This window comes from Emiliania huxleyi (genome assembly GCF_000372725.1).
Source record: "Emiliania huxleyi CCMP1516 chromosome Unknown EMIHUscaffold_14, whole genome shotgun sequence".
NCBI classification, from domain to species: Eukaryota; Haptophyta; order Isochrysidales; family Noelaerhabdaceae; genus Emiliania; species Emiliania huxleyi.
Window position 1 is genome coordinate 116,648 of NW_005201192.1, and position 23,619 is coordinate 140,266.

The window sequence follows — 23,619 nt, forward strand, 5'->3', positions numbered from 1 at the left end:
GCGTCTGCTCCGACTCCCCCGTCCCCGGGTCTGCCCTGCTCTCATAACAATCGTGATCAGTCCCGCTATGGATATGCCCAACCCACAAAATGAATACGCATCGCCTTATGCTCTGGTTTCGGGTGCGTAACCTGGTGCGTAGACAGGCGCAGTTATCAAAATACAGCAGATATGAAGGCCGGCCCTCACCCCGGACCTGCTCACAGCGCATATTTTCCTTCGAAAACAGCACAGAATACTTCAATGTTGGCACTGCCCCGCACTTACGCAGCATAATTTTACCAATTCAGGCCCGCATGACGTATCATGTATCCGCATACGTACCCCCTCCTGGCGCCACAGCCTGGAGGCGCTGACGTACTACGTATACGCATTATGTTTCTGCACTCGCCAAAACGCCCGCGAGACGATTGCCTGGCCAATGATTTCAGGCTCCCGCGCTGCCTTGCTCAATCCAAATCGAATCCCAATTGTCAAACTCGCGAAATTCTACGTGCGTCCGCTGCATCATGGCCCCGCCTCGGACCGCGTCGTCAGAGGGCGTTATGCTGATCCCAGCCAGTGCCAAGAACAGCACGACTGGCTACAAGAACGTGTCCTACATCCGCGGCAATAAGAAGTTCCAGGCGAAGGTGAAGGCTGGCGGCCAGCATGTCTTCCTCGGCTGCTTCGACACCGCCGAAGAGGCGGCCACCGCCTACGCTCAGTCAGAGTACGGCCGCGCCGACGCCGCCAAGCTGCTGCAGCCCCGCCCCGCTCCCATTCCAGCTGGCGCCGAGGCGATACGGCAGGCGGAGAGGGAGGGCCTCACCCTCACCGCCAGTAGCAGCAGCAACACCGGCTACAAAGGCGTCTGCTACCGCCCGAAGCAGCAAGGCAGCCAGAAGTACGAGCTGAAGGTGAGGGACGGCGGCAAGCAAGTCCGCCTCGGCCTCTTCGCCACCGCCGAGGAGGCGGCGCTCTTCTACGCCCGCAGGGAGGCGGGCAGGGACACCAGCGATCTCACCGCGCCGCCACCGCCGCCGCCGCCGTCCTCAACCTCTGCGGAGCTGCCAGTGTACGAGCTCAGCATTCTGACGCCTGAGCAAATGGCCGCCGTCCCGACATATAGTCCATCGTCCAATTTGGACTATAGTCGAGCGCGTCGGAGAGGTGTTTGGAGACAGGCTCATGATTGTGCAGCAGCCCTAGCGGCAGCGCCAACTTATGGCAGCCCGAGCGGCAGCGCCAGTGCGCGCACATAAAGGGGGGGGGTGGGGGGGTTAGGGGGTGGCTGTCGAGGGCTATGCCCGAGTCTGTTGTTACCAGCGCACATACAACCCTAGCCAGCTTATGGCAGCCCTAGCGGCAGCGCGAAGTTAGGGTTAGGGGTTAGGGGTTAGGGGTTAGGGGTTAGGGGTTAGGGGTTAGGGGTTAGGGGTTAGGGGTTAGGGGTTAGGGGTTAGGGGTTAGGGGTTAGGTGGGGCGGATGCGTCAGACGTATGCATAATACGTGAGGCGTAACCCTTGCTGGCCGCCACTTCTCAGTCAAATCCGTCGTGCGTGTGCGTAATACATGGGACGTAAGCTCCCCCCGACACCCATGGCGACCGATGCGTCAGACGTGTGCGTAATACGTGAGGCGTAACCCTTGCTGGCCGCCACTTCTCAGTCAAATCCGTCGTGCGTGTGCGTAATACGTGGGACGTAAGCTCCAAACGACACCCATGGCGACCGATGCGTCAGACGTATGCGTAATACGTGAGGCGTAACCCTTGCTGGCCGCCACTTCTCAGTCAAATCCGTCGTGCGTGTGCGTAATACGTGGGACGTAAGCTCCAAACGACACCCATGGCGACCGATGCGTCAGACGTGTGCGTAATACATGAGGCGTAACCCCCTCTCCGCCGCCGTTCACGGTCGAGAGCGTAGAGCATGTGCGTAATGCGTCGGTCATAGGCTCACCCAGCCCCGATTTACGATCCCACTGCATAAGACCTGTGCGTAATACACCGTGCGTAGCGGCCCGAGAGCGAGCCTCTCTGGCAAAGCTTACATAAAACAGATGCGTGGTGTGTGGTGCGTAGCGGCCAGAAGGTCGGTGGTAACGATCGGGACAGAAGACGTGCGCATAATACGCAGCACATTTGAAATCACCGATCGTGCTTTCTGTCCGCACGCGTAAAGCGAGGCGTATGCGTGACGCATCACTGAGCCTCCACTCGGCTTGACACGGCACCAAAATACACGACGTCTCAGCGACGTCCTACGAACCGTGGGCATGGATGTGCATAAGGTGGCCGACAATTGCATTAGTGGCTCTTACATATCCATAGCGGGACTAATAACCTCCCTCTCATAAATCAAACACGTGCGCCAGCGCCATGTGGGATGTGGCCAGCGCGCTGCGCGCCGGGCCAGTCGGCGGCTGCGCGGTGGCCGCGGGGCCGGCGGGCCAGGGGGGGGGGGGCGCAGCACGCTCGTCTTAACATTTTTCTACGAGGTATAGCGAGGCCGTGCACGATAGAAACGAGAGATAATGATACACCGGTGGACGCATAATCCAGTAAGTACCCCCGGGTTGGCGACCGTGGGACGCGGTGGGCGCAGCGCCAAAGCGCCGCCCGAGCAGCCTCGTCACACACCGCTGGAATAGTCCGCGCCTGCAATCAGCGGCGCGGTCGACCCTACTTCATCGCCCGCCTCTCCCGCCTCGCCGCCCCTCGTGCTCCCTCGGAGCAGGGCGACCGTGCGGGCGAGGGAGGCGGACGGCCCCTACTTCTTCTTCGCGCCCTCCGAGACGGGGAAGGCTTCGCCGCGCCCTGCCTGCCCGCCCGCCCCCTTGGCCGCCTCCTGCGCCTGGCGGGCGGCCAGCTTCTTGAGCTCCTCGGGCGTGGCGGGCTTGAAGTTCTTGAGCCACTTCATCAGGATGAGGTCGTCGCGCACCTGGGGGAGGGGGGGGCGGCGAGGGGGAGGCGGGGCGGTCGGCGAGGGGAGGGGAGGCGGCGGGAGGGGAGGGGCGAGGGGCGTGCGTCGCGCCAGCAGCGAGAGCGAGACGAGGTAGAGGACCTCCTGCCAGCGGAGGACGCCGCGGGCGGCGTTGTCTGCGCCCCAGGCGAGGTGGAGGGACCAGTTGCAAAAGCAGCAGCCCGCGTAGAGGACGAAGCAGCCGCGGGAGAGGGGTCGCATCCACCACGAGCCGGGCGATGTGACGCGCAGGCCGAGGAAGCCTACGGCACCGGGCGGCAGGGCTGGCTGGTGGCGCGCGCGATATGGCTCCGTGTGGCTCCTTGCGGCTGTGTCTCGCCGTTGACGGGGAAGGCGAGCGTGGACCAAAAGCCGTAAAACATGAGCTTCTGCGCGATGGGCGACTCGCCAAAGTCGATGGTCATCACCCAGAGCAGCCACGCCGTGACCGCCCAGTGGTGGATCTTGGTCGTGAGCGGCAGCTTGTGCACGACAGCCAGCGCGACGATGTCGACCGCGGCGTACAGCAGCGAGATCTGCTTGAGGTATGCGTGGTGGCCGGCGTCGACGCTCCAGTTGCAGCTGACGGGTCGGGCGCCGGGGGCCTCTCGGCGCGCGGTGCGTGCGCGCTAGGGGCGTGTAATGGGACGGGCGGAGGCGGAGACAGGAGGAGTGGAGGCAGAGAGAGGCGGCGGGAGAGGCAGAGGAGGGGGAGGGGATGGAGGCGTCGCCTCAAGTTGAAGCCGAGCGGGTTGAGCGTGCAGCCGTACTCCTTGGACGAGTACCAGAGCCACGAGAAGGAGGTTGCCTGAGCGCCGAGCAGCAGCGACTTCATCAGGTTCATCAGAACGTACATCTGCTTGTGGCGCGGCGTGATTTTCGCAAAGTCGGGCCACACCGCGTTTAGGACCGAGCGCGAGGCGTAGAGCGCGACCACCATCGCGAGCGAGCAGGTCGCAAAGTAGGCCGCCTCGCGTGGGTGGTCGTCCAGCGCCGCGACCGCCTCTTTGCCAAAGAGCCGGTCCCAGAGAGCGTGTATGCCGTTCGAGATGGCGGCCTGCGAGTCGAAATACCGCCCCGCCTGCGGGCACTCGCCGCGGTACTCGGGGATGAAGCGGTGCGCTTCGTCGACAGTGGGTTGCAGCGACGTCATTGGGGTTGCGAGCGTAGCGTTGGAGCCACACCCAGAACCTTGCGAACGAGCCTGAAACCCAGGGGGGAGGGTAGTTTGACGAACACAGGCTTGATGACAAAAAGAAGAACATAAATCAAGGCTAAGCTCAAAAGAAGAACAGAACGGTGTGTGTGTGTGTGTGTGTGTCACACACTCACACACAGAACAGAACGCGGGCGTCTTTCTTTCTTCACCCCTCGACAATACACCTAGAGACCCCTCAAACTTACAATCCAATCGATCAATCGACGGGCGGTACCTCGATGCCACCCTGGCTTTTGCGCGGCAGCAACTGCACTATCCTACGACAATCGGGATGCCCCCTTCCGGCACCGCGATCGCCCCAGTGGCTGCCAAGCCTGCCGTGCCACCGCCGAGCCTGCAATACGTGAATGGCCTGCGGCGTGCAGAGCGAGGCCACGAGCAGTCGCCGCAAGTGAGAGACGTCTCGAAGGCGAAAGGAGGTGGGCATGACCTCAACTGCTGCCCCGAGCGATGCTGGTGTGTAAGCGCTCTGCCGTTGCCCGCTGCACCGGACGGGGACGGACCCCTGCATGCGCTGAACGAGTGGATGCTCACAGACACGCGCGCACACGTGCCGCCCTCCGCCTGCGGCAAGGCGCTCTGCTTTTGTGACGACGCCTACCCGCGGGTGCCAAACGGCATCAAGGACATCGAGGAGATCAAGGCGCACCCCCCTCACCCCTCCCAATCTGGTACCGCCTCTCCCCTCTCACTCTGGCGTCGCCCCAACTCCCCAAGATGCTGGCCGGGGTGATGATCGAAGGGGAGGGCGGCATCACCGGGACGGTCCTCACCAAGCGCTGGATGGAATTTGACGCGGAAACAAAGTCCGGCCTGATCAAGACTTACGGCGGATACGGCGGCTTGTACAGCGCGGCGCAGTGGTCGGGCGGGAACAACTTCTTCGAGAACGGAGTTGGTCCCTTTTTCAACCGCTGCTGCAACCAGAGCTGTGCGTGCGTTTTGGCCCTCCACCGCCCCCCCCTCTTCCGACCCTCCCTCGGCACCCGCCCGCACCGCCGCAGACGGCTTCCAGTTCACGGAGGACTATCTCAAGGCCACGATCAGCGTCAAGTTAAACTTTTGCATCTGCATCCCCTGCCTGCCGCCGTTTTTTAAGGTGCCCGAATGTTGCATCGCGTGCGACATGGTGCAGGTGTGCGTGCAGGAGACGCTCCACCCGCACCTCTCACACGCTCACACTCGCCATCCCCTTCCGTCCCGTCGTGACACAGGAGCCAGAAGGCCACGGCCCCGACGGCTCGAACTGGAACCGGCGGCAGGCCATCTGCCCGCTCTGCTGCGGCGGAGAGATGAAGCACCTCTACTACTTGCAGAATGTGGTCACGCCAGATGGGCGCCGGGGCGTCTACTACGACCAGCTCAGCAAGATCGGACACGCCGAGTATTACTTCGCGCGCTGAGTGGTTGGCGGAGCGCGTATTGTTCATGAACCATCCACCGAGAGACACGCCCTCGCGCCTCGCCGTTCGTCAAGGGAACAGTTGGGGGGTGGGGTGTCCCGGCCGCCGACTCTGACGTACATGTCATCGTCATCGATCACATCGTCCCCCGCACCCCAACGCCAAACGTGATAATTTTTGAAATAGTTGCGGTTAGTTCTAACCACGGACTTCTTTAATAGCACCAAATGTGCACTTGAGCACTTGGAGTCTTGGAGTGCAGTCGGCAGCCTCACATCCAGGGCCGGGGAGCTAAGAAGCGCACCCAGCGAGCCGGATGATCGATATCGGGTTACGGGCTAAAGAGCCCTTAGCCCTGGGGGTGCGCGTTCGCAGGGAAAGGGCCGTAAAGGATAAACAATCGGTTCTCCGAGGGTTGGTTCTGCGCTTTGGGTGTCCCCTAGCGGCGGAACGCCCCCTCTACTCGGAGCTAAGAAACACCAGACACGCACACGACGTACGTGAGTGAGTGTGAGTGAGTGCACACACTTGAAAGAAAAAAAGAAAACAGAGAACCCAAGGGAGGGATGGGAGAACGGCACGCCGCCACCACACAGGGATTTTAAGGAGAGGGGTGTGGTGCGCTAGCCGTCGCCCACCCTTGAACCAGTCGAGAAGTTATTTCCAAACCGCACAACACGCAACACACAATGCACAACACACACACACCCCGCACACCGCACACCACCACAACACACAACACACAACAAACTCGTAGTTTCTTCTGTCAGCAAACAGATTCTTTTTCTGTACGCTCGCCGACGCCGAAAGGCTAGAAGGCTGCGCGGCAGCATGCTCGCGATCCTCATCGTACTCGTGATCACAGTCGCCGTGGCCATCCTCCTTCTCTTTAGCACGATGATCGGCCTCTCCCCCCTCGACATTCTGGCGTCCGTGTTCACCAAATCCTCCGGCACCCTCTACCCGCCGTTCAGCTCCAAGGTCCTCGCCGCGCGCACGCGCCACGAAGGCAAGGAGGTGGTGCTCAACCTGCCGCTCGCCCGCAAGTGGGCGGCATTCTGCCACTCGCCTGACATCGAAAAGCACATCTCGGCCGTCTACGTCTCCTTGCCGCTGACGATGTCGGCGCTGATCCGCCACGTTGTCGCCTCGCCGGACTTTCCGCTCTCGGTCATGGGAGTCGTCCACGCCAAGCACGTCATCGAGCAGTTCGAGTGCATCGACGCCTCTGTGCTCGGCGTGTACAACTACAGCATCTCCGTCACCGGCTCGCGCCTCAACGAGATCGGCGCCGAGTGCGACGTGCTCATCGAGGTCTCCTCGCCGCTGAACAGCCGCTTGCTGGTGAGCACCACGATGACCTTCACCTCCACCGACGCGAAGAAGGCGCGCGCCGCGAGGAAGCGCCGGCCGGAGCTGACGGCGGCGGAGCAGGCTGCCAAGACCAATCTGGGGCCCACCGCCTCGGCGCCCAAGCAGTTTGTCGAGGAGATCAAGCGCGATCACTCGAAAAAGTACGCGGCGTGCTCAGGAGACATGAATCCGATCCACCTCCCGATCTACTGCAAGGCGATGGGCCTCCCAAAGCCCATCATGCACGGAGTGTTCTCGCTCGCGCGCGGTGTCGCCGCCATCACCGACGCTTACTCGCTGGCGACGGTCCCAAAGCTGCGGATTGCCGCCGCGTGGAAGCTGCCGATGCCCGTGCCGGCGACGGCCCACTTCACCTTCGGCGAGTTGGTCGACGTCACGAAGACGGAGCATGCGAACGGACTTGACACGACAAAGTTCAAGCGACACATCGAATTCCTCGCGACTCGGGAGGGTAAAGGGGGCACGCTCCCCCACCTACGGGGGGTCGTTTCCTTCTGACGCGACGAGCGAGGCAACAAAGAGAGAGGCCGTAGAACTCACCCACAAAACCACCTATACTAATTTCTCATTCACCTTTTTGGTCTGTGCTAGACGTTTCGCCCCGTGCCCGTGAGCGTGTGTGTGTCGCCCCACACGCCCCGCCTTTTACTACCATGTACCATCTGCCAACGCGCCATGCAACGCGCAACGGCCTTTTTTACTGACTCTCTGTGCACACTCGAACCCTCGCACCTAATGTGCGCGCCATAGGCTGTCCAGTCGCAGTCGTTCGGGGTGACTTGTGTGCATGCACAACATGACATGTACATGTACATGTGTATTTTTTGCAGGGCGAGGAACAAGATCCTGCACACCATGCGCACACTCGAGAGAGAGCGTCCGGCCTCACGTGCTCTGAGATGAGCTCTATTTCAGATTCACAATATGTTCCGGTCCACAATGTGAGAGACTGTGTCCTTAGAGCTGCTCCATATCGTCGTCGTCAAGGAACGCTTCGCAATCTGCGCCGCGCTTGGAAACCTCTGAGTTCCTCGGTATGCTCGCCTCCTTGAGCTTCTTCGAGGTCAGCGTCGAAGTGAGCACGCCGATGCGAATCTCGAGCTGTTTTGTCTCGGTGCGCAGCTGCGTAAGGGCCGTCTTCACCTTGAGCAGCGGCTTTGTGTCCGTCATCGACGCACCTCGGGTGTCCATCTGCGCCTTCACTTTGGCGAGATCCTCCGAGACGGACTGAAGATCACTGGTCAGCGCGTTGATCGTGTCAGCATTCTTGTTGTACTCCTCCATGCGAGCCCTCAGCTCATCCTTTCTCTCTGCATAGCGCGCGACCGCGTCGGCGCATTGGGTGTTGACCTTCTGCTCGGCGTTTTGAATGGCCTGCAAAGTCCGCGCGAGATCCTCCGCAAGCCGCTCGAGCGTCGCGGCCGTCTCCGGCGCGAGCGCCTGCAGCTTCGCCTGGTGCGACTTTGTGTTGACTAGAGCCCCAGCCTACTCCGCGTGAACTCTCGAGGGATCTCGAGTTGCTCCCAGCTGCTCGGTGTACGAACTCTGTTCACAGCCTTGTTATTGAGAAGAAAATACGTCGTATGGCGCTGTGCGCTGGTCTGTGAGAGGTTGAGGTGCGAGCCCTGGAGGCCCTGGGGATGGGGGGAGACTACCCGCGGGCCTAGATGGCCGCGCGCATTCACACCGAGCAGCGAGGAGTGACTGCGGCACAGCAGAGGAGATTCATGTTCGTGGTGGCGCTTTCTGGCGTGCTGCTGGCGTCGGCCGGCCACGTCGTCCGCCTGTCGGTTCGCGCACGCCACGCAGTACCATCCTCCCACATCCGGGCGTCCGAAGCGCCTGAGAAACGTCGGATCCCTGAGCCTCTGGTGGAGTGGGGCATGACCGAAGAGCTGTACTCAAAGCTGTCGCACAACTACCGGCGCAACTTCATAAAGCTCATGAAGCGTGGCGACGAGGAGATGGCGCGCAGCAAAATTACCAGACTTCGCGGGTACCTCTGCAGCGACGCCGACGCGGACGCGACTCCCGCTGCTGCCGCCAGCGTCGCCGACGCACCTCCTGAGCAGCCACCGGCGACGGCAGCGCCACCGCCATCGCCACCGCCACCAGCGGCGCCACGAGCGTCGCCCACGCCAGCGCCCTCGGCTGCAGCGGCTGAGGCTTTGGAGGCCTCGGCGGTGCTACAGGCAGAGCTTGCATCTGCGAGGCGCAAGCTGGCGGCAGCCGATGCGGCAGCGGCTGCGGCGGCCGAAGTGGTGGCTGAGGCGGAGCTTGTCCGAGCGGAGGCGGCCCAGGAGGTGCAGCGGGTGGAGGCGGCAGCGGCGGCGGCTGCAGCGGCCGAGGCGGCGGCGGCGGCCGAGGCGGCGGCGGCGGCCGAGGCGGCGGCGGTGGAATCGAAGGAGGAGGCGGAGGCGGAGGCGGAGGCGGAGCAAGAGGCAGCCAGCGCGGCGGCGGCGCAGAGTCTGCACGTGGAGGTTGCTTGCCCGGAGACGCTGCCTCTTTCGCGCGCGATGCGGCTGCGTTTGCCCGACGGCCGCGAGTTCGACATCAGCGTGCCGGAGGGCATCAGCGCGGGCGAGACCTTCACGGTGGGGCCAATCCCTCCGGCGTGAGTGGCTATCGGCGCGACGTGCCGCATCCCGGCTCTCTCTCTGAGTCTGAGCCACGCGACCCCGAGTCGTGTTCAAGACATGAATGTCCACACTGGAGGTGTAGTTGTGTTGGCGTCGCCGGGTGCGGGGGGGGCACCTTTAGCTAAGTCTTTAGCTATTACAGGCGCACGATGTGTGTGCCATCTCGGTCTGCGCGCTCAGTCTGCGCGCACACTCTCTTGCCTTCAGGAGACGCGGAGGGGGCCCTCACTCACTCTGCACACGTTTTTTACACCGGCTACCCCCGACACCCCACATTTTGTACCCTGGAGTAGCCTGCTGGTCCCGCGCATGCACTGCTGAGTCATGACGCGGCGCGCCGTCAGCCGACACGTCGCTGCCTTCAGTCAGCCTTGCGGGCGTCCCCGGCGCTTGTGAGCCATGTGCGCGTGCCGGTGCTCGCGAGGCCCCGCAACCTACCGTGATGCCCAAAGAGCGAGGACTAGCTCGGCTGCCTCGTGAAGCGCAACAAATCGCCCGCCGGCGTGAGCCGACGTGGCACGGTCGCGCACACTGGCCACGCGAGCCATCAGCGATGCATCCTCATCAGATGAGCGGCTGTGCAGCAGCGCGTGCAGGAGCTGAAGAAAGCTCGGGTGGGCGTCGCCCGCGGCGTCTGAAGCGAGCCGGCAGAGCGCGGCGCGATCGCCGCGCTGCCGCCACGCATCCAGGTCTTCGCTGCTCGCAGACTCGAGCCAGTGCCGCCGTTGTTGCAGCGCATCGGCGGCTGTCGCAAGGCGCTTGTTGATGTGCTCGTCCATGTGCTCGTCCGAGAACATTTCTACCTGCCGACGCTTCAACGTGCCGACGATGTTGTTAACGTTCTCGACGGCCATGTTCTCCATCGCGGCTGGGGGCGGCGGCTGCGCAGCGTGCGTGCGTGCGGCGTGCGTGTCAGGCAGGAGGGCGATGCTGCCAGCCCTCTTCGCCACCGTCGGTGAAAAGGCAGTGGTAAGCGCCCGCGAAACAGTGCACGAAAAAAGAATTTTCGCGCGAATAGAACATATAAGAGAGAAGCGGGGTTTTAAAAACAAGAACCGGAAAGAACAAGGAAAAGAAATCGTGGGGGGGGCTGTGACCCCAAAGGGGTGCGTGTGTGTGGCAAACAACTAAGCCCAGCCACCAACCACCCGCCAGCGACGAAACAAAACAAAACAAAACAAAATTGTATACAAAAAGAATTGCGGCGACGAGAATTTTACATACAAGGTGAAAAACAATTTTACCGGGCTGACGCGCAACAGCCAACACTGGGCACAGCCCACAGGACTGGCAGGGCGCAACCCACTGGCACACTAGGTACAGCGGGAAAAAGAAAAGAATTCAGCGGGTTAGTATGGTGATCCGCCTCCACTCTTGTGTTGCTCGCTCCGCCCGGGCGGAGGGCATGGCCGCGGAGGAGGCGAGTGAGCGCTTGCGCCTTGCCAGGCCTCGTTCCGCAGACAGTGGGGGAAAATTAATAAGTGGCCCCGCGAGCTGGTGGGAATAGGACCGCCGCAAGCGGCGTGGCATGGGGCGGTTGAGCATCCCTCTGGGGGCCCCTCTGCGCCGGGGAGGCGTTGTTGGAGGCTAGGACGCAAGCGTCCGTCGCCCTTTTCAAACTCGGGGCCCACTCCGCTGCGCTCCGACCCGAATTCGGAGGGCCATGAAATTTAAGGTGTTGCTGCGCAAAAGGGGCGGGGCGCGGGCGCGCGCGGCAGGCCGAGAGCTCTTTTTGGAGACCAGACCTTTCGATGGTTCATGCTTTCTATGTCTATCTATCATGCTTCATGACACGACACGCGGTGGTGGGAGCTGGTGGAGCTGTCAGCTGATCGATCCAAGATGGTGGGGAGTGGGGGGCATGGCTGGGCATGCAGGTCCGCCAGTCGGCCCGGCCTCTGACGTGGTGCTGCCGCTGCATTCGCTGAAGAAGAGAGGTGCGACGGCTTGATTTGGAGGCACTGGAGGCGATGGCGCTAGCGAAGGGAGGTTGGGCCGGGCCGTGAGGGGCTGATGGCGCTGGCCAGCGCGGGGTGTGAGATGCCGTCGTCGTCGTATACTGCTGGCCCTCGCCCTCAGTTGCCAGGGCTGTGGGCTGCAGAATTGGCGTCTGTGGCGTCTACGCAGGCTCTCTGCAGCGTGATGGCTGGCGGGACTGCGAGGCCGGCGGCAGCGGAAGGAGAGGCTGGGCACGAGCCAGGAACAGGCTGGCCAGTCCGCAGGTGGCTGCGCTCGGGCGAGCGCGCGCGCACATGGCAGGCCGAGCAGGCTCGGCATGTATGGTGAACCCCCCGATGTCGCGATGGCGGTCCCGCTTTTCCGCGATCATTTCGTCCGTCCAACCGAAGGAAGCGCCGGATCGCCCATGTTTAGCGTTTACCAAACTTGAACCGACGTTCTTTTCGGCTCTGAGATTCCGTTTTCGCCCGGTATATTCGGATTTTCGCTATTTGGTCGTGTGGGTGTGAATCCCGGGATTAGTCAATGGTACCGCGTCGGCGACGCGGGCGCCTTGCGGGCAGAGCCCTTAGCCACCCAATAAAAGTCTTGCGCGGTGCGCGGTCAAAACACGGAAAACTCGAAGTGCTCCCCGGCCCTGTGGATGTGAGGCTACCGACTGCACTCCAAGTGCTCCAAAACGTGCGAGGCTTCACGCTTAGGTCCCTCCTTCGGCGAGCGCCGCCGGAGCCGCTTCGCTCGGCGGCCTGCCGTCCGGCGACGCGGCGGGCGAGGGCGGCTCCGCGACGGGCTCCACGGTGATCTCGTGCTTGAGGAAGCGGCCGAGGCGAGGAGCAGCTGGACGCAGCCATCTCGCTGCGACGGGAGGGATGGCTGCGTCAGCCGCAGCCACCTGGGCAGCGCGGGGAGGCGGCGGGAGGGGAGGCGACGGGCTTGGTCTAGGGCCGCGGCGCCTCCCAGAAGCCGTCGAAGACGAGCGATCGGCCGTTGGAGAGGCGGAGCTCGAGCGAGTTGTCCGAGGCCTGGGACCAGTGCAGGAACCGGGCGTGGCGGACGGCCTCGAGCTCGATGAGTGGCAGGGCGAACATGGCGGACTGGTCGTAGGAGAGGAAGCAGACGTGCGCCGGCGTGAGGATGAGGTGGCCGGTGCGGCTCTGGTGCGAGACGCGGAATGTGTGCAGCGCCTCCTCGTCGGCGGGGAGAGCGAAGAGGGCTCTGAGCGCCTCCGCCATCGGCAAGCCGGTGCCGACGTGGCTCGCGCGTCGCGAGTCGTTGAACTCTGAGAATCGCGCCTGCATCACCGGCACGCCCTCCCTCGCCACTCCTCCCGCTGCGAAGAGGTCGTCGGTGTGGACGCCGATCGAGACGACCCAGTCGTGCTGCAGCGCCTCTGCTGCGGTCATGCGGCGCGCCGGGTCGACGGCGAGGAGGCGGCCGAGAAAGTCGCGCGCGGAGGAGGAGATGCCCTCCCAGTACTTGTGCGGGAAGCGGTACGAGCCGGCTCGCACGCGCGCGTTCATCTCTGCGTCCGTCTGGCCGAAGAAGGGCGGCGAGGCGGAGAGGAGGATGTAGACGACGACGCCGACGGACCAGAGGTCGCAGGCGGTCGAGTACTGCGACAGCGCGGCGCGGCTCGTCTCGCGCGACAGCACCTCGGGAGCGACGTACCCCGGCGTGCCGCAGCGCAGCGTCTTCCTCAGGCCGTCGGGCGCGAGCGCGACGATCCGCGAGAGGCCAAAGTCGGTCAGCTTGAGCTCTGCGCCGGGCGCGTCGGAGGCGAGGAGGATGTTCTCGGGCTTGAGGTCGCGGTGCACGATCTTCCGGTCGTGCAGGTAGAGGACGGCGTTGAGAAGCTTGAAGGTGAAGTACCGCGCGTCCTCCTCGGTGTACCTGCCGAGCTGCACGATCCGGTCAAAGAGCTCGCCGCCGGTGACCTCCTCCATTACGAGGTAGACCTTCACCTCGCTCTCAAAGATCTGCGGACGGGCGTGGGAACGACGGGTGGCCCTGGCGAGGCGTCGAAGCTCTCCGCGCGAGAGCGCACCTCGAAGAGACGGACGATGTTTGGATGCTGGACCGAGCGCAGGATCTCGACCTCGGCGCGAATCATGTCGCGACGCTCGGCTGAGCGCGAGAGCGGCTTCCTCACCACCTTGATGGCAACGGTGTCGCCGGCCGCCAGCCGGCAATGCGGCGTCGCGCACCTGCACGTCGCTCGGATCACCTTTGCAAAATTGCCCGTGCCGAGCGTGTCTCCAAAGGCGTAGTGAGCGTGAACAGAGGCGGTGCCCTCGCCGAACAGCGGTGGATTCGACGACGACGACGCCGCTTCTCCGTCGACAGACGTGGCCCTGGAGCGCGGCGAGCCGACGGAGGAGGGTGCTGGCTGCATGGGAAATGTCGAAAAAACAGGCGAATTGGATTATGCTTGGGGCGGACAGCATGACGGGTAGTTAGGGTAGGTCTGGGCCCTCCGTCGGGTTTTCCCCTCTCTTCACGCTGGAATTTTCACAGAAGAAAAAGAATTATGCGGGGTGTGAGGCTGCCAACGAGGAACGAGAGAAGAATATAGGGTGGATAAAGCGCCTGTTCACGGCATGGAGGGTGAGCCACACCGAACGTACCGAGCGAAGGGCCGAGCGGAAGGAGGACGGGGAAGATGACTCGGAGGAGGACGAACCAGTGGAAATTCAGTTGTCAGATGTCACGGATGCATCCGAAGGGGACCCCAGCGCCGGCATCATCCGTAGAGGCACGAGTGTTCGAAGAGAGAGTGGACCTGAGCAACAACATGACGTGTAGGCAAATGATCGGAGTGGGAGTCAGAAATGTGGTCCTTGCGCGAGGGGAGCTTGATAGACTCGAGGGGCCAGGATACGCCGCGAGGAGGACGGAGTTGCGCAAGGCGAAAGAAGCCGCGAGAACAAGGGACCGGCAGGCGGCGGCGTCGCAGGACGAGGCAGAAGAGAACGACGCGACAGAGGAGGAAGTGACAAGGGAGAGACCGACGAGAGTGGGACGGCCGCGAGGTGGCATGAAGGTTGCAGCGAGAAGCGGCGAGAGACTGCGAAAAGAGATACGAAGAGGCAGACTCCCCAGGGTGGGCGACGGCTAGCGCACCACACTCCTCTCCTTAAAATCCCTGTGTGGTGGCGGCGTGCCGTTCTCCCATCCCTCCCTTGGGTTGTGTGTTTTCTTTCTTTCTTTCTGCACTCCAAGTCCGCTCCAAGTGCCAGTTCAGGTGGAATTCCGAATTTTCGCATCGTGGGATTTCCATCCCTCCCTTGGGTTGTTTTTCTTTCTTTCTTCGCGGGGTGGGGGTGGGGGTGGCGGCACAAAACTCTCTCGCACGCTGGGCACGGGACTGGCGCGCACTGGCACTAACACAGGTACACCACGGGAGCCGCCTAAGCGCTGCTCACTAGATCCGTTAAACGCCCGAATGGAGGGGGTAGGGGGTATGTACGTTCGGGCTTATTTTAAGATGAGGTAAACAGCAATAGATCCCCCTGAAGCGGCCTAACTAATCGATACCCAGCCCTCACGGAATCGGTCCCTCGTTGTACAGCAATCGATCCTTCACAGTGCCCGTCCTGCCAAACTTGCCGAGAATCGGTCCCCCACCCACCCAGGTCACCTGTGGCGCGAAGCTCATGTCTCCCGCCCTCGGCGCGCCGACCGCGCAGCGGCGGCAGACCACCCTCAGGTTCGAGGGGCGCCTGGGGCTGAGCGGGCTGCCTCCGCCAGAGTTTGGCTCGCCCACCCGCGGGCTGTCACCCTGCCACGGGTCGCAAGCCCTCTGCCGGCCGGAGCGCCGGCTGCGCAGGCTTCCAGCAATTGGTCCCTTGGCAAGCGCGAATCGGTCCCCCTGGCTCCAGGAACTGATCCGGCACTGCACCCGGATCTATTGCTGTTTACCTCATTTAAAATAAGTACCCGACGGTATGTATGTATGTATGTAGGAAGGTGAAGAACAGCCAGGCTCGGACTGGACACCAACGCGGTATGGGTGGACGCTGGACAGATGATGACGGCACGCACGAGCGACACACACAGACACAAAAACAGGCTCACTAGGGGGTCTGCACAGGAAGTGTTGTCAGCGCGCGGGTATGGCGTGGGTGCCGTGAGGGTGGGCATGCGCGTGCAACATCAATCGCCAGCAGCGTACCGGTAGCTGCGGGCGGAGGAGCGGGCAGGATGCACCATGCACCACGAGCCACGAGGCAGCTGCGCTTTGACGCTACAGAATGGGAGAGTCCGATGGCTGGGCTTGTCGCCGGGCGAGCTAGCCCCTCAGCCGGCCGCGGAGGTGCTCCCCTCCTACCCCCTCTGCGCGACTAACCAGGGTTTTTAGAAGCCGATGATCGCCTCCCACACGGCCGCGCTATACACCGCAGTCCACCGAGCCCTCACCGCCGACCTGCCAGAGCTGCTCCGCCTCGCCGCCGATGCCCTTGCCACGGTGCCAGCACCGCCTGACCTCGCCGGATGGTCCGAGCTAACACGGGAGGAGCTCTTTCGTCTTGCGCCCGTCTGCGGCTCCCTCGTCGTCCTCTTGTTTGGACTCCCTGCCTGTGTGCTGTGCGAGCCGCGAATTGGCAGGACCGGCGAATACTGGCTCACCCGCGTCGCCCTGCTCCGCGGCATCGGCCTTCTTTACGTCTTCGCCTTTGCTTCGAGCGCGATGCAAGGACGGGCGCTGTTCGGTGCGAGAGGGCTCTTCGCACCCGCGACCGGCTCTTCGGGACCAACGCCGGCCCTGGACCTGCTTGCCGGCGCCGGCGTGGGCTCAGCCGACGCGCGCGTCGAGCTCGCCTCCCTGTGTGGGCTGCTGCTCTCTCTCCTCCTCGCCTTCGGAGGGCCTCGCTTCGCGCTGTGGGCGCCGCTGCCCGCCAGCCTCTGGCTTCTGCACCTCTCCCTCGTCAACAACGCCTCGCGCCTCCTCCCGGCCCACAGCTGGGAGTGGGCCGCGCTGGAGCTCGGCTTCCTCGCCATCTTCCTCGCGCCCGAGTGGCCTCCTTCGACGCTGTACCCGCGGCTGCTCCCGCCCCCCTCCGCGGTGCTCCTCCTCTTCCGGTGGCACCTCTTCCGCCTCCTGCTCGGCGCCGGCCTCTCCCGGCTCGCCGACCACTCCCCCTCCTGCTGGCGGCGCCTCGACTGCGCCGCGGCGCACCACGAGACGCAGCCGATGCCGACGCCCCTCGCCTGGCTGCTGCACGGGATGCCTGCGAGGTGGCGCGCGGCAGAGGCGGCCGTCTCTCTCGCCGCGCTGATCCTCGCCCCCTTCGCGGCGCTGCTGCCGTCGCGCGCCGCGCGCCTCGCGACCTTCTGGATCGAGGCTGGCGTCCAGGCTGGCGCCCCAGCGCGCCTCGCCCCTCCCAGCTCCTCCTCCACCAACCACCACCCCTCCAACACCTCTCCCCGTGCCCGGCCCTCGCAGGTGGGCTCGATGGCGAGCGGCAACGTTGGATTCGCCAACTGGGCCGCCCTCGTCCCCGCCCTCGCCCTCCTCGACGACGCCGCCCTCGCGCCCTTCTTCGGCGCCGCAGCGGCGGACGCCGCCGCCGCCGCCGCCGCACAGGCGGCCGCGCTCACCGCCGCGCCGCCGCCGCCGAGGCCGAAGCCGCCAGCTTCGGCAGCCACTGCTGCCTCCACCGCATCCACCTCCATGGCCGGTCCGAGGCGGCGCCGAGGTGGCGGCGCCGGGCCGGCGGCGGCGGGCGGCGGCGGGGCGCTGCGAGCGTGCCGGCGCGGCGCGTGCGTTGCCTACCGGCGCGGCCGCGCAGCAGTGCAGGCTTGCCTCCTCGGCCTCGTCTGCGTCAAGTCGCTCTCTCCGCTGGCTGCGCTCTTCTCGCCCGCGCCGCAGCCGCAGCACTACGACCGCTGGTTCCTGGTCAACGCCTATAGCGGCAGCTTTGGCGGCGACGCGGTCCGCTCGGGGAGAGGGCAGCTGCGGCCGTCCTCGAGGCGGCCCCCTCCCCCTGACCAGCCCGGCGCCCCTCGGCAGGTGCACGCGCATCGAGTCACCCTCGCCCTCGACTACTCGAACGACCCCCTCCTCGAGCAGGAGCCGCTCCGCGCCGCGCTCGCGCCGCACCAGCCCGCGCCCCGCTGCACGGACCAGCCCGGCCCGGTCGGCAAGGACGAGAGGGGCGCCTCGTACACTTGCGCGCAGCTCGCGCGGGCGAGCGCGTGCAGCACCGACAAGCTGCGCGCGACGTGCCCGCTCGCCTGCGGCGTGCCGCGCTGCGACGGCAGGGTCGCCCTGCCCGACGCCCTCGTGGCGCGCGTCGGGGCGGGTGACGACTACGGCCGTGACGCGCTCGGCCGCAAGACGGAGGGCGGAGAGGTGCGGTGGTCGCCGCTCAGCTTCGCTAACCTGCCCGGCGAGCTGCGCGCCGCTCCCCGCTGGAGCTCGCCGCTGCACCACCGCTTGTCGTGGGAGGCAGCTGCTGCGAGCGGAGCAAGGGGGGGCGGGGGGGGCGCCGGTCTCCAACCCCTCCCCCCGCCGCTGGCAGGTCTGGTCCGCAGTCGCGGCGCGTCTCGAGTCGGTCGGCGAGGCGGCGAGCGGGGCGGGCGGCGAGCCGCCGCCACTCGTCGAGCTGCAGCTGCCCGGCTTCGTGCTCGAGCTCGTCCGCAGGCTGCTCGACGGCGACGCGGACGCGGTGCAGCTGCTCGCGACGCGGGCGCGCGGCGCGCTGCGGCGCCCGCGGCGGAACTCGAGCGTGCGGGGGCGGGCCTACGGCGTGGTGGGTCCAGCCGCCATTCGCGCGCGGCTGTGGGTCTATCGCTTCTCCTCCCTGGCCGCGCTCTTGCAGCGCGGGGAGTGGTGGGAGCGCGAACCGCTCTCGTCGCCCGCCATCTACAGCCGCCGCCCCCGCCCTCGCAGCCCCGCGGCGGCGAAGGCGTCGGCCACGGCGGGGACGGAGCAGGCAGCCACAGAGGAGCCGCCGCCGCTGCCTCCGAGGGCCTTGCCGTGGGTGCGGCAGCGGCTTCTCCAGCTCTCCACCGTCGGCGCGGCGGTGGCCATCGACGGAGTGGTGCACTCCACGGCGCCGCTCCTCATGGCTGCCGCGCTCGCCCTGTACTCCACGCTGCTCCTCCTCGCCGGCGTGGCAGACTACGGCGGCGTCGACGCGGTCGCAGCGCCGGCTCTCGCACGGATGGGCGCCTCCGCCGCCCACATCGGCGCAGCCATCGGCGCCCTCGACGTCTCGTCGCCCGAGCGGTGCGTCGCGGCAGTCTGGAAGCTCGTCGCTACAGCCGCCGTCGTCGCGACGACGTGTCTCCTCTGGGCGGTGGGCTGCAGCTCGGGCACCTGGAGGGCGGCGATAGTCGCGCAGCTGCGCTTGCCGCCTCGTCAGATGGCGGCGCTGGTGCTGCTACCCGTGCTGATAGGCTGGCATGCATGGTCGGGCTGACGCGAGCGAACTGCAGCTCGAGGTCGAGCTCCGATGAATTTTCATCGGAGCAGACGGAGGGAATTTGTGTGCTGACTCACGTGTCCGCGGTCCTCCTCTGTACGGCGGCTCTACTACCGACGCCCCCGCGAGTCCCCTGCCGTGTCTGGGAGAGGATTGGACCGAATGTATTTGTTTCTAGCCGATGCCGTGGAAGATGTAATCCACGCCCACACCACATGGAAGATACTAGCGCTCATGCAAATCAACACACACCCGCGCACACGTCGGTGTCACCGTAACGGAAACGGTGTGTGTGCCGCGCGCCAACGGTACACGACTCACGAGGCGCAGGAGAGAGGAGTCATGCTGGGGACATACACATGCAGGAGACTCGGGCCTGGACCCGCGCGGCCCTGAAAGGGCCTGCGCTCTCATTCATGCGGCTCGCTCAGAGCGCTATGGAGAGGCCTGCGCGCACAGCCGTCGACGCACGGCGGCCGTCTCCGGACTCGGCCGCCCGGTCGAGCGGCAAGCTCGCCTGCAGCTCGACGGCGCCAGCGTCGCCGAGCTCCGTCTGCCGCGAGGGGGGGAAGGGGGGGGGGGCAAGGGGGGGCGTGAGGCCATCCCGAGGCGGGCAAGACGCGAGGTGGCGCTGGGCTCTGTGCGCCGCGAGACGGGGCGGGCTCACCCTCTGAGTGACGATCATCTCTGCGCCGCCGCCACCGCCGCTGCGGCGGCGCCCTAGCGCGGCGCGGAGGCGCGCGTCGAGGGTCAGCCCCGTGATCGCCGGCTGCGCGCCAAGGCTGCGCTCTGCCTGCGGCCGCGGAGGCTCCTCCGCGCGCGCGAGTCGCACGCAAGCGGAGAGCTCCGCAGAGAGCTCGCCGCTGGCCGACTCGCGCCGAGCTCGAGCGACTCGCGCCGACCTCGCCGACTGCGCCGGGGCGAGCGGCGCGGCGGGCGGCTCGAGGGTGGGCGCGCCGCCTTGCGCCGCCCCCTCCGACGCCCCCGCCACTGGCGACGGCGGCGTCGCCCCGCCCCTCGGGGCGGCGAGGACGGCGTGGTGCAGCGCCTGCTGCTGGCCTTGGGCGGCGTGCGCGCTGGAGAGGCGTCCCCGCTCGAGCCCCCCCCACTCGGGCCCCCGCTGGGCGACGGAAGCGGCGGGGGGGCTGGCGGCGCCGTTCGCCGCCTCCGCGGAGTCCGAGGGCGGGGATGGTGGCGGGGGAGGCGGAGAAGAGCCTTGGGCAAGCGCGTGCTGCGGCGAAGAGCCCGCGCCCAAGGAGGGTGCCGGAGGCTGGGCGGGGAGCGGCGTGCGGGTGGATCCGCCGGGGGGCCGCGCGCCAGGCGGGCCCTCCTGCCCCGCCCCGCCGGCAGTCTCCCCGACCCCCACCCGCACCGCCGCGACACCGACACTGTGTGTCCAGCTCCACTCTCCTCCGCGGCGCTTCGAACTGGCGGCTCCGGTCCGCCCGTCGCGCCGCCGCGCGTCGAGGAGCCGGAGCAGCCGCCAGCGGCGCGGCTCGCAACGCAGCTCGGTGCTCGAGATCGCTCCCTCCGCTGAGCGGCGCCAGCCGAGCGTACCCGTCCACCTCCTCTCCTCGCCGTCGAGCGAGAGGCGGGCGAGGAGAGGCAGCAAAGCGAGCGAAGACGCACCCTCGCCTACAGCGAGAGCGGCGTGGCGGGTGAGCGCCTGCCCGCAATCCGAGGGAGCGACGGCTCGGCTCGCGGCGCCGCGGGCGCGCGACGCCGCCGCCGCGCCGCCCTCGCGGCCCGCCCGCCGCCCCGGCGGCGCTTGTGTCGCCGTCCCTCGCCCGGGGCGCGGGAAGGGTACTGGAGCCGCTGTGGAAGGGAGCGAAGAGCGGGGCAGCCGAGGGGCGGCGCTGCCGAGCATGAGCTCCCTCGCCGCCGCCTCGGCGCGCGTCTCGCACATCGGCGCCGCCTGGAGGCGAGCCTGCAGCCGCCGGTCGAGCGAGGCAGCCAGGGGACGGGCGGGGGACGCACGCGGACTCTCGCGGCTCTTCGCGGCGCCCCCGCCCGCGCGGCCGCCCCGGCGGCCGCCCTCCGGCCCGCCGAGGCGCACGACCCCGCCGGACACGCTAGCGCCCACCCGCCCCGCAGCAACCCTCGCGTGGACCGCCACGGACGCCTGCTCGTGCGCCCCTCCGCAGGCCAAACTCCCGCCCAGCCATGGCCCGTCCACGCCTCGCAGCAGCGAGCCCCAGCCCGCCGAGCCGCGCCCGCCCGGCGCGACCGCCCTGCCCGCCGCGCCGCCTCCCTCTCGGAGGCGCGCGCTCACGGTGCACACCGCGCTCGCGTTTGCGCCCGGCAGCTCGAGCCGGCGAGTCATCGCACGCAACAGCACGGGCGCGACCTGCACCGGACGGGCACGCGCGGGGTCGGGCTCCTGGCCTCCCCGCTCCCCCGCCGTCGCCCCCACACACACCTCCACGGCGGGCGAGCGCAGAGCCACCGCCGCAGCGCCGCCTCCGTCGAGCGCGGCTGTCAGCCGGCAGCCGCCAAGCCCGCGGCCCATGCCTCGGCCTGCCCCGCCGGCCGCTCCCGGGGCGGCGGGCGTCGACTTGCGCGGAGGGGCCGGAGTCTCGCCCCTGGCCTCGCCCTGCCGCCCGCCCTGCCGCCCGCCCTGCCGCCCGCCCTGCCGCCCGCCCTCCTGCGACCCGCTCCGCTTCTCCCTCCCTCGAACCAGCCTCTCCCAGAGCGGCGCCGGGCCGCGCGACGGCGACGGAAGAGGGATGGCCCGAGGGATGGCCCTCGACGCGGAGGCCGCAGCAGCCTCGCGCGAGGCCGGCTCGGCGGCACTCGGGGCAGCGACGCGCGCGGGGGTCGGAGCATCGCGGTTGGAAGACAGGCCCGCGGGCAGGGCGAGCGAGGCGCCGCCGCGGCCGCTCGAGACCCAGCCGACGGCGTCTTGGAGGACGAGGCCACCGTCAGAGAGGTCAAGGGAGCAGCTCGACGCCTGCAGCGTCCCTGCGAACCCGCCTCCCGCCTGCAGCCCGCGGAGCGCGTCGCCCGCGTCGGCCCGGCCAAGGCGGCGGCGCGCCAGCTCGAGCAGCGACGGCGAGTCTCGCCCCCAGCGCACCAGCCGGTGGGCAGCCCCGCCCGGCGCCAGCCCGGACGCACCCGCTCCCGCCAGGTGCTCGCTCGCCCCGAGTCGGACCGCCGGCGGGACAGACCACTGCACGCGCACCGGCCCAGCCGCATGAGCGGCGCCGAGGCTGCTCGAGAGGGTGAGCCCGCGCGAGCGCAGCCGCAGCTGGCCGGCGGAGAGGCGGGTCGCGCCGCGGCACTCGTAGGTCGCGCCGCCATCGCCGTCGAGACGCACCACCAGGCAGTCTGTTGAGACTGAAACCGCCGCGCTGCTGCCTGGCTCGCCCGCGAGGGACTTGTGCAGCAGGACGTCCTCGCGGGGGAACGGGCCGTGCTTGGGCCGGACGACCCGTAGACGACGAGCTGACACCTCCATCGACACGCTGCTGCCGTCGCGGGAGAGGAGCAGCGGCGGAGGGCCCATATCAGAACCCGCCACCGTTTACTACGAGCCTCGCGCCACAAGCGAAACGACAAAAAACACACTTTTCGCCGGTTAGTGCACTAACCTCCGAGAAACCCTTCGAATCGCTCCTCATCGCAAACCCTGTCAGCAGAGTCCTCCTACGGGAATGTACGTAAGAGCCACATAGAAAATTTTTAGGTGCAACGTTGGTTTCTCCGTTTTCTTTCTTTTCTTTTAGCCTCGAACCATCGGAATAGCGAACAGGAGGGAGGACCGGGAGGAGAGGGGAGCCCCTTCGGATGGGGGGTGGGGAGATCGGGCGGAGGAGCCCTGAGTGGCGATGTCGGGTGAGAGTGTACGTCATGCTCGTGTCTGGTGTTTATACTATCTCCGAGTAGAGGCAGAGAGAGGGGGCGTTCCGCCGCTAGGGGACACCCAAAGCGCAGAACTAACCCTCGGAGACCTGTGTTTACTTTACGGCCCTTTCCCTGCGAACGCGCACCCCCCCAGGGCTAGGGCTCTCTAGCCCGTGTACCCTCGAGTAACCCGATGCCGATCATCCGCGGCGGCCCGCTGGGTGCGCTTCTTAGCTCCCCGGCCCTGGATGTGAGGTTACTGACTGCACTCCAAGTGCTCCAAGGGCGGCAACACACCCATCAAGCTACAGATCAACGGAGGAGCTGCGCCGTGACCTACAGAGAGTAGGTAGGTAGGTAGAAAGGTGAAGAACAGCCAGGCTCGGACTGGACACCAACGCGGTATGGGTGGACGCTAGACAGAGAGTCAGCTCAGCGGCGCTGGGGAACGACCAACCCGTAGAGATCAAACCCATGGCCGTGCGGGGGGTGACTCGAGCCCGGTGAGGGAGAACAGAAGCTCAGTCAGCACTGCTGGGTGACAAATCTTGGTGCACACGTGACCAACTGTGATCTGAAGGGGGCCGAGGAGGGCGGTGGCACGGAGAGGTGGGCGCGCAGCGAGGCGAGGTGGCCGGCGGCGATATCGGTTTGCAGGCTCGCGGCGGACGCCATCACCGAGTCGAGACGCGGCAGCTACGCCCGGAAGGGCGGTGTCGCACGGCGCCCGCCAGCGGACGGCTCTCTTCTGGCTGCGCACGGGCGCCGACATCTTGGCAAACCTTGGCCCGCAGCCCGCGCCGTAAGCT

The 23,619-nt window shown here is 66.3% G+C and overlaps 9 protein-coding genes across 9 annotated transcripts; 4 read left to right on the plus strand and 5 right to left on the minus strand.

Annotated features, from left to right (window-relative positions):
• Window positions 1-107: 107 nt before the first annotated feature.
• On the plus strand, window positions 108-1,135 carry EMIHUDRAFT_201351 (hypothetical protein; the record flags this gene model as incomplete). Its single annotated transcript, XM_005787699.1, has 4 exons — window positions 108-134; window positions 207-308; window positions 432-920; window positions 1,112-1,135. 4 exons carry the CDS (start codon window positions 108-110, stop codon window positions 1,133-1,135), a joined length of 642 nt encoding a protein of 213 aa, XP_005787756.1.
• Window positions 1,136-2,480: 1,345 nt separating this feature from the next.
• On the minus strand, window positions 2,481-4,149 carry EMIHUDRAFT_351982 (hypothetical protein). Its single transcript, XM_005787700.1, has 4 exons — window positions 3,678-4,149; window positions 3,287-3,528; window positions 3,019-3,209; window positions 2,481-2,925 (listed from the first exon to the last, which is right to left on the minus strand). Exons 1-4 carry the CDS (start codon window positions 4,097-4,099, stop codon window positions 2,755-2,757), a joined length of 1,026 nt encoding a protein of 341 aa, XP_005787757.1. The 5' UTR covers window positions 4,100-4,149; the 3' UTR covers window positions 2,481-2,754.
• Window positions 4,150-4,691: 542 nt separating this feature from the next.
• Window positions 4,692-5,710, plus strand: EMIHUDRAFT_420902 (hypothetical protein; the record flags this gene model as incomplete). Its single annotated transcript, XM_005787701.1, has 4 exons — window positions 4,692-4,772; window positions 4,883-5,096; window positions 5,170-5,300; window positions 5,380-5,710. 4 exons carry the CDS (start codon window positions 4,692-4,694, stop codon window positions 5,566-5,568), a joined length of 615 nt encoding a protein of 204 aa, XP_005787758.1. The 3' UTR covers window positions 5,569-5,710.
• Window positions 5,711-6,399: 689 nt separating this feature from the next.
• EMIHUDRAFT_201355 (hypothetical protein) lies at window positions 6,400-7,440 on the plus strand (the record flags this gene model as incomplete). The annotated part of the gene is made up of 1 exon (XM_005787702.1): window positions 6,400-7,440. The coding sequence occupies one exon, from the start codon at window positions 6,400-6,402 to the stop codon at window positions 7,438-7,440; it is 1,041 nt and encodes a 346-aa protein (XP_005787759.1).
• A 459-nt stretch (window positions 7,441-7,899) lies between these two features.
• EMIHUDRAFT_201356 (hypothetical protein) lies at window positions 7,900-8,671 on the minus strand (the record flags this gene model as incomplete). The annotated part of the gene is made up of 2 exons (XM_005787703.1): window positions 7,900-8,427; window positions 8,630-8,671. 2 exons carry the CDS (start codon window positions 8,669-8,671, stop codon window positions 7,900-7,902), a joined length of 570 nt encoding a protein of 189 aa, XP_005787760.1.
• A 1,271-nt stretch (window positions 8,672-9,942) lies between these two features.
• On the minus strand, window positions 9,943-11,246 carry EMIHUDRAFT_201357 (hypothetical protein; the record flags this gene model as incomplete). Its single annotated transcript, XM_005787704.1, has 3 exons — window positions 9,943-10,015; window positions 10,095-10,462; window positions 11,229-11,246. 3 exons carry the CDS (start codon window positions 11,244-11,246, stop codon window positions 9,943-9,945), a joined length of 459 nt encoding a protein of 152 aa, XP_005787761.1.
• Window positions 11,247-12,877: 1,631 nt separating this feature from the next.
• Window positions 12,878-13,824, minus strand: EMIHUDRAFT_43279 (hypothetical protein; the record flags this gene model as incomplete). The annotated part of the gene is made up of 2 exons (XM_005787705.1): window positions 12,878-13,516; window positions 13,585-13,824. Coding segments are annotated over 2 exons (879 nt in total), but the record flags the coding sequence as incomplete, so codon positions are not given.
• Window positions 13,825-15,903: 2,079 nt separating this feature from the next.
• EMIHUDRAFT_462409 (hypothetical protein) lies at window positions 15,904-18,964 on the plus strand (the record flags this gene model as incomplete). Its single annotated transcript, XM_005787706.1, has 4 exons — window positions 15,904-16,887; window positions 16,984-17,472; window positions 17,551-17,892; window positions 18,062-18,964. The coding sequence occupies 4 exons, from the start codon at window positions 15,904-15,906 to the stop codon at window positions 18,962-18,964; spliced, it is 2,718 nt and encodes a 905-aa protein (XP_005787763.1).
• Window positions 18,965-19,394: 430 nt separating this feature from the next.
• On the minus strand, window positions 19,395-22,472 carry EMIHUDRAFT_201360 (hypothetical protein; the record flags this gene model as incomplete). The annotated part of the gene is made up of 9 exons (XM_005787707.1): window positions 19,395-19,520; window positions 19,635-19,760; window positions 20,001-20,132; window positions 20,334-20,633; window positions 20,775-20,894; window positions 21,024-21,089; window positions 21,249-21,314; window positions 21,387-21,442; window positions 21,761-22,472. 9 exons carry the CDS (start codon window positions 22,470-22,472, stop codon window positions 19,395-19,397), a joined length of 1,704 nt encoding a protein of 567 aa, XP_005787764.1.
• Window positions 22,473-23,619: the final 1,147 nt, after the last annotated feature.

Bases quoted from the DNA above. Each gene is read 5' to 3' on its own strand.
- EMIHUDRAFT_351982 (XM_005787700.1), bottom strand. From the start codon at position 4,099: ATGACGTCGCTGCAACCCACTGTCGACGAAGCGCACCGCTTCATCCCC. The intron at 3,529-3,677 runs GCGACGCCTCCA...CCGACCCGTCAG, and splicing joins CCGCTCGGCTTCAACTTGAG to CTGCAACTGGAGCGTCGACG. The intron at 2,926-3,018 runs GCGCGACGCACG...CCCCTCCCCCAG, and splicing joins TCGTCTCGCTCTCGCTGCTG to GTGCGCGACGACCTCATCCT.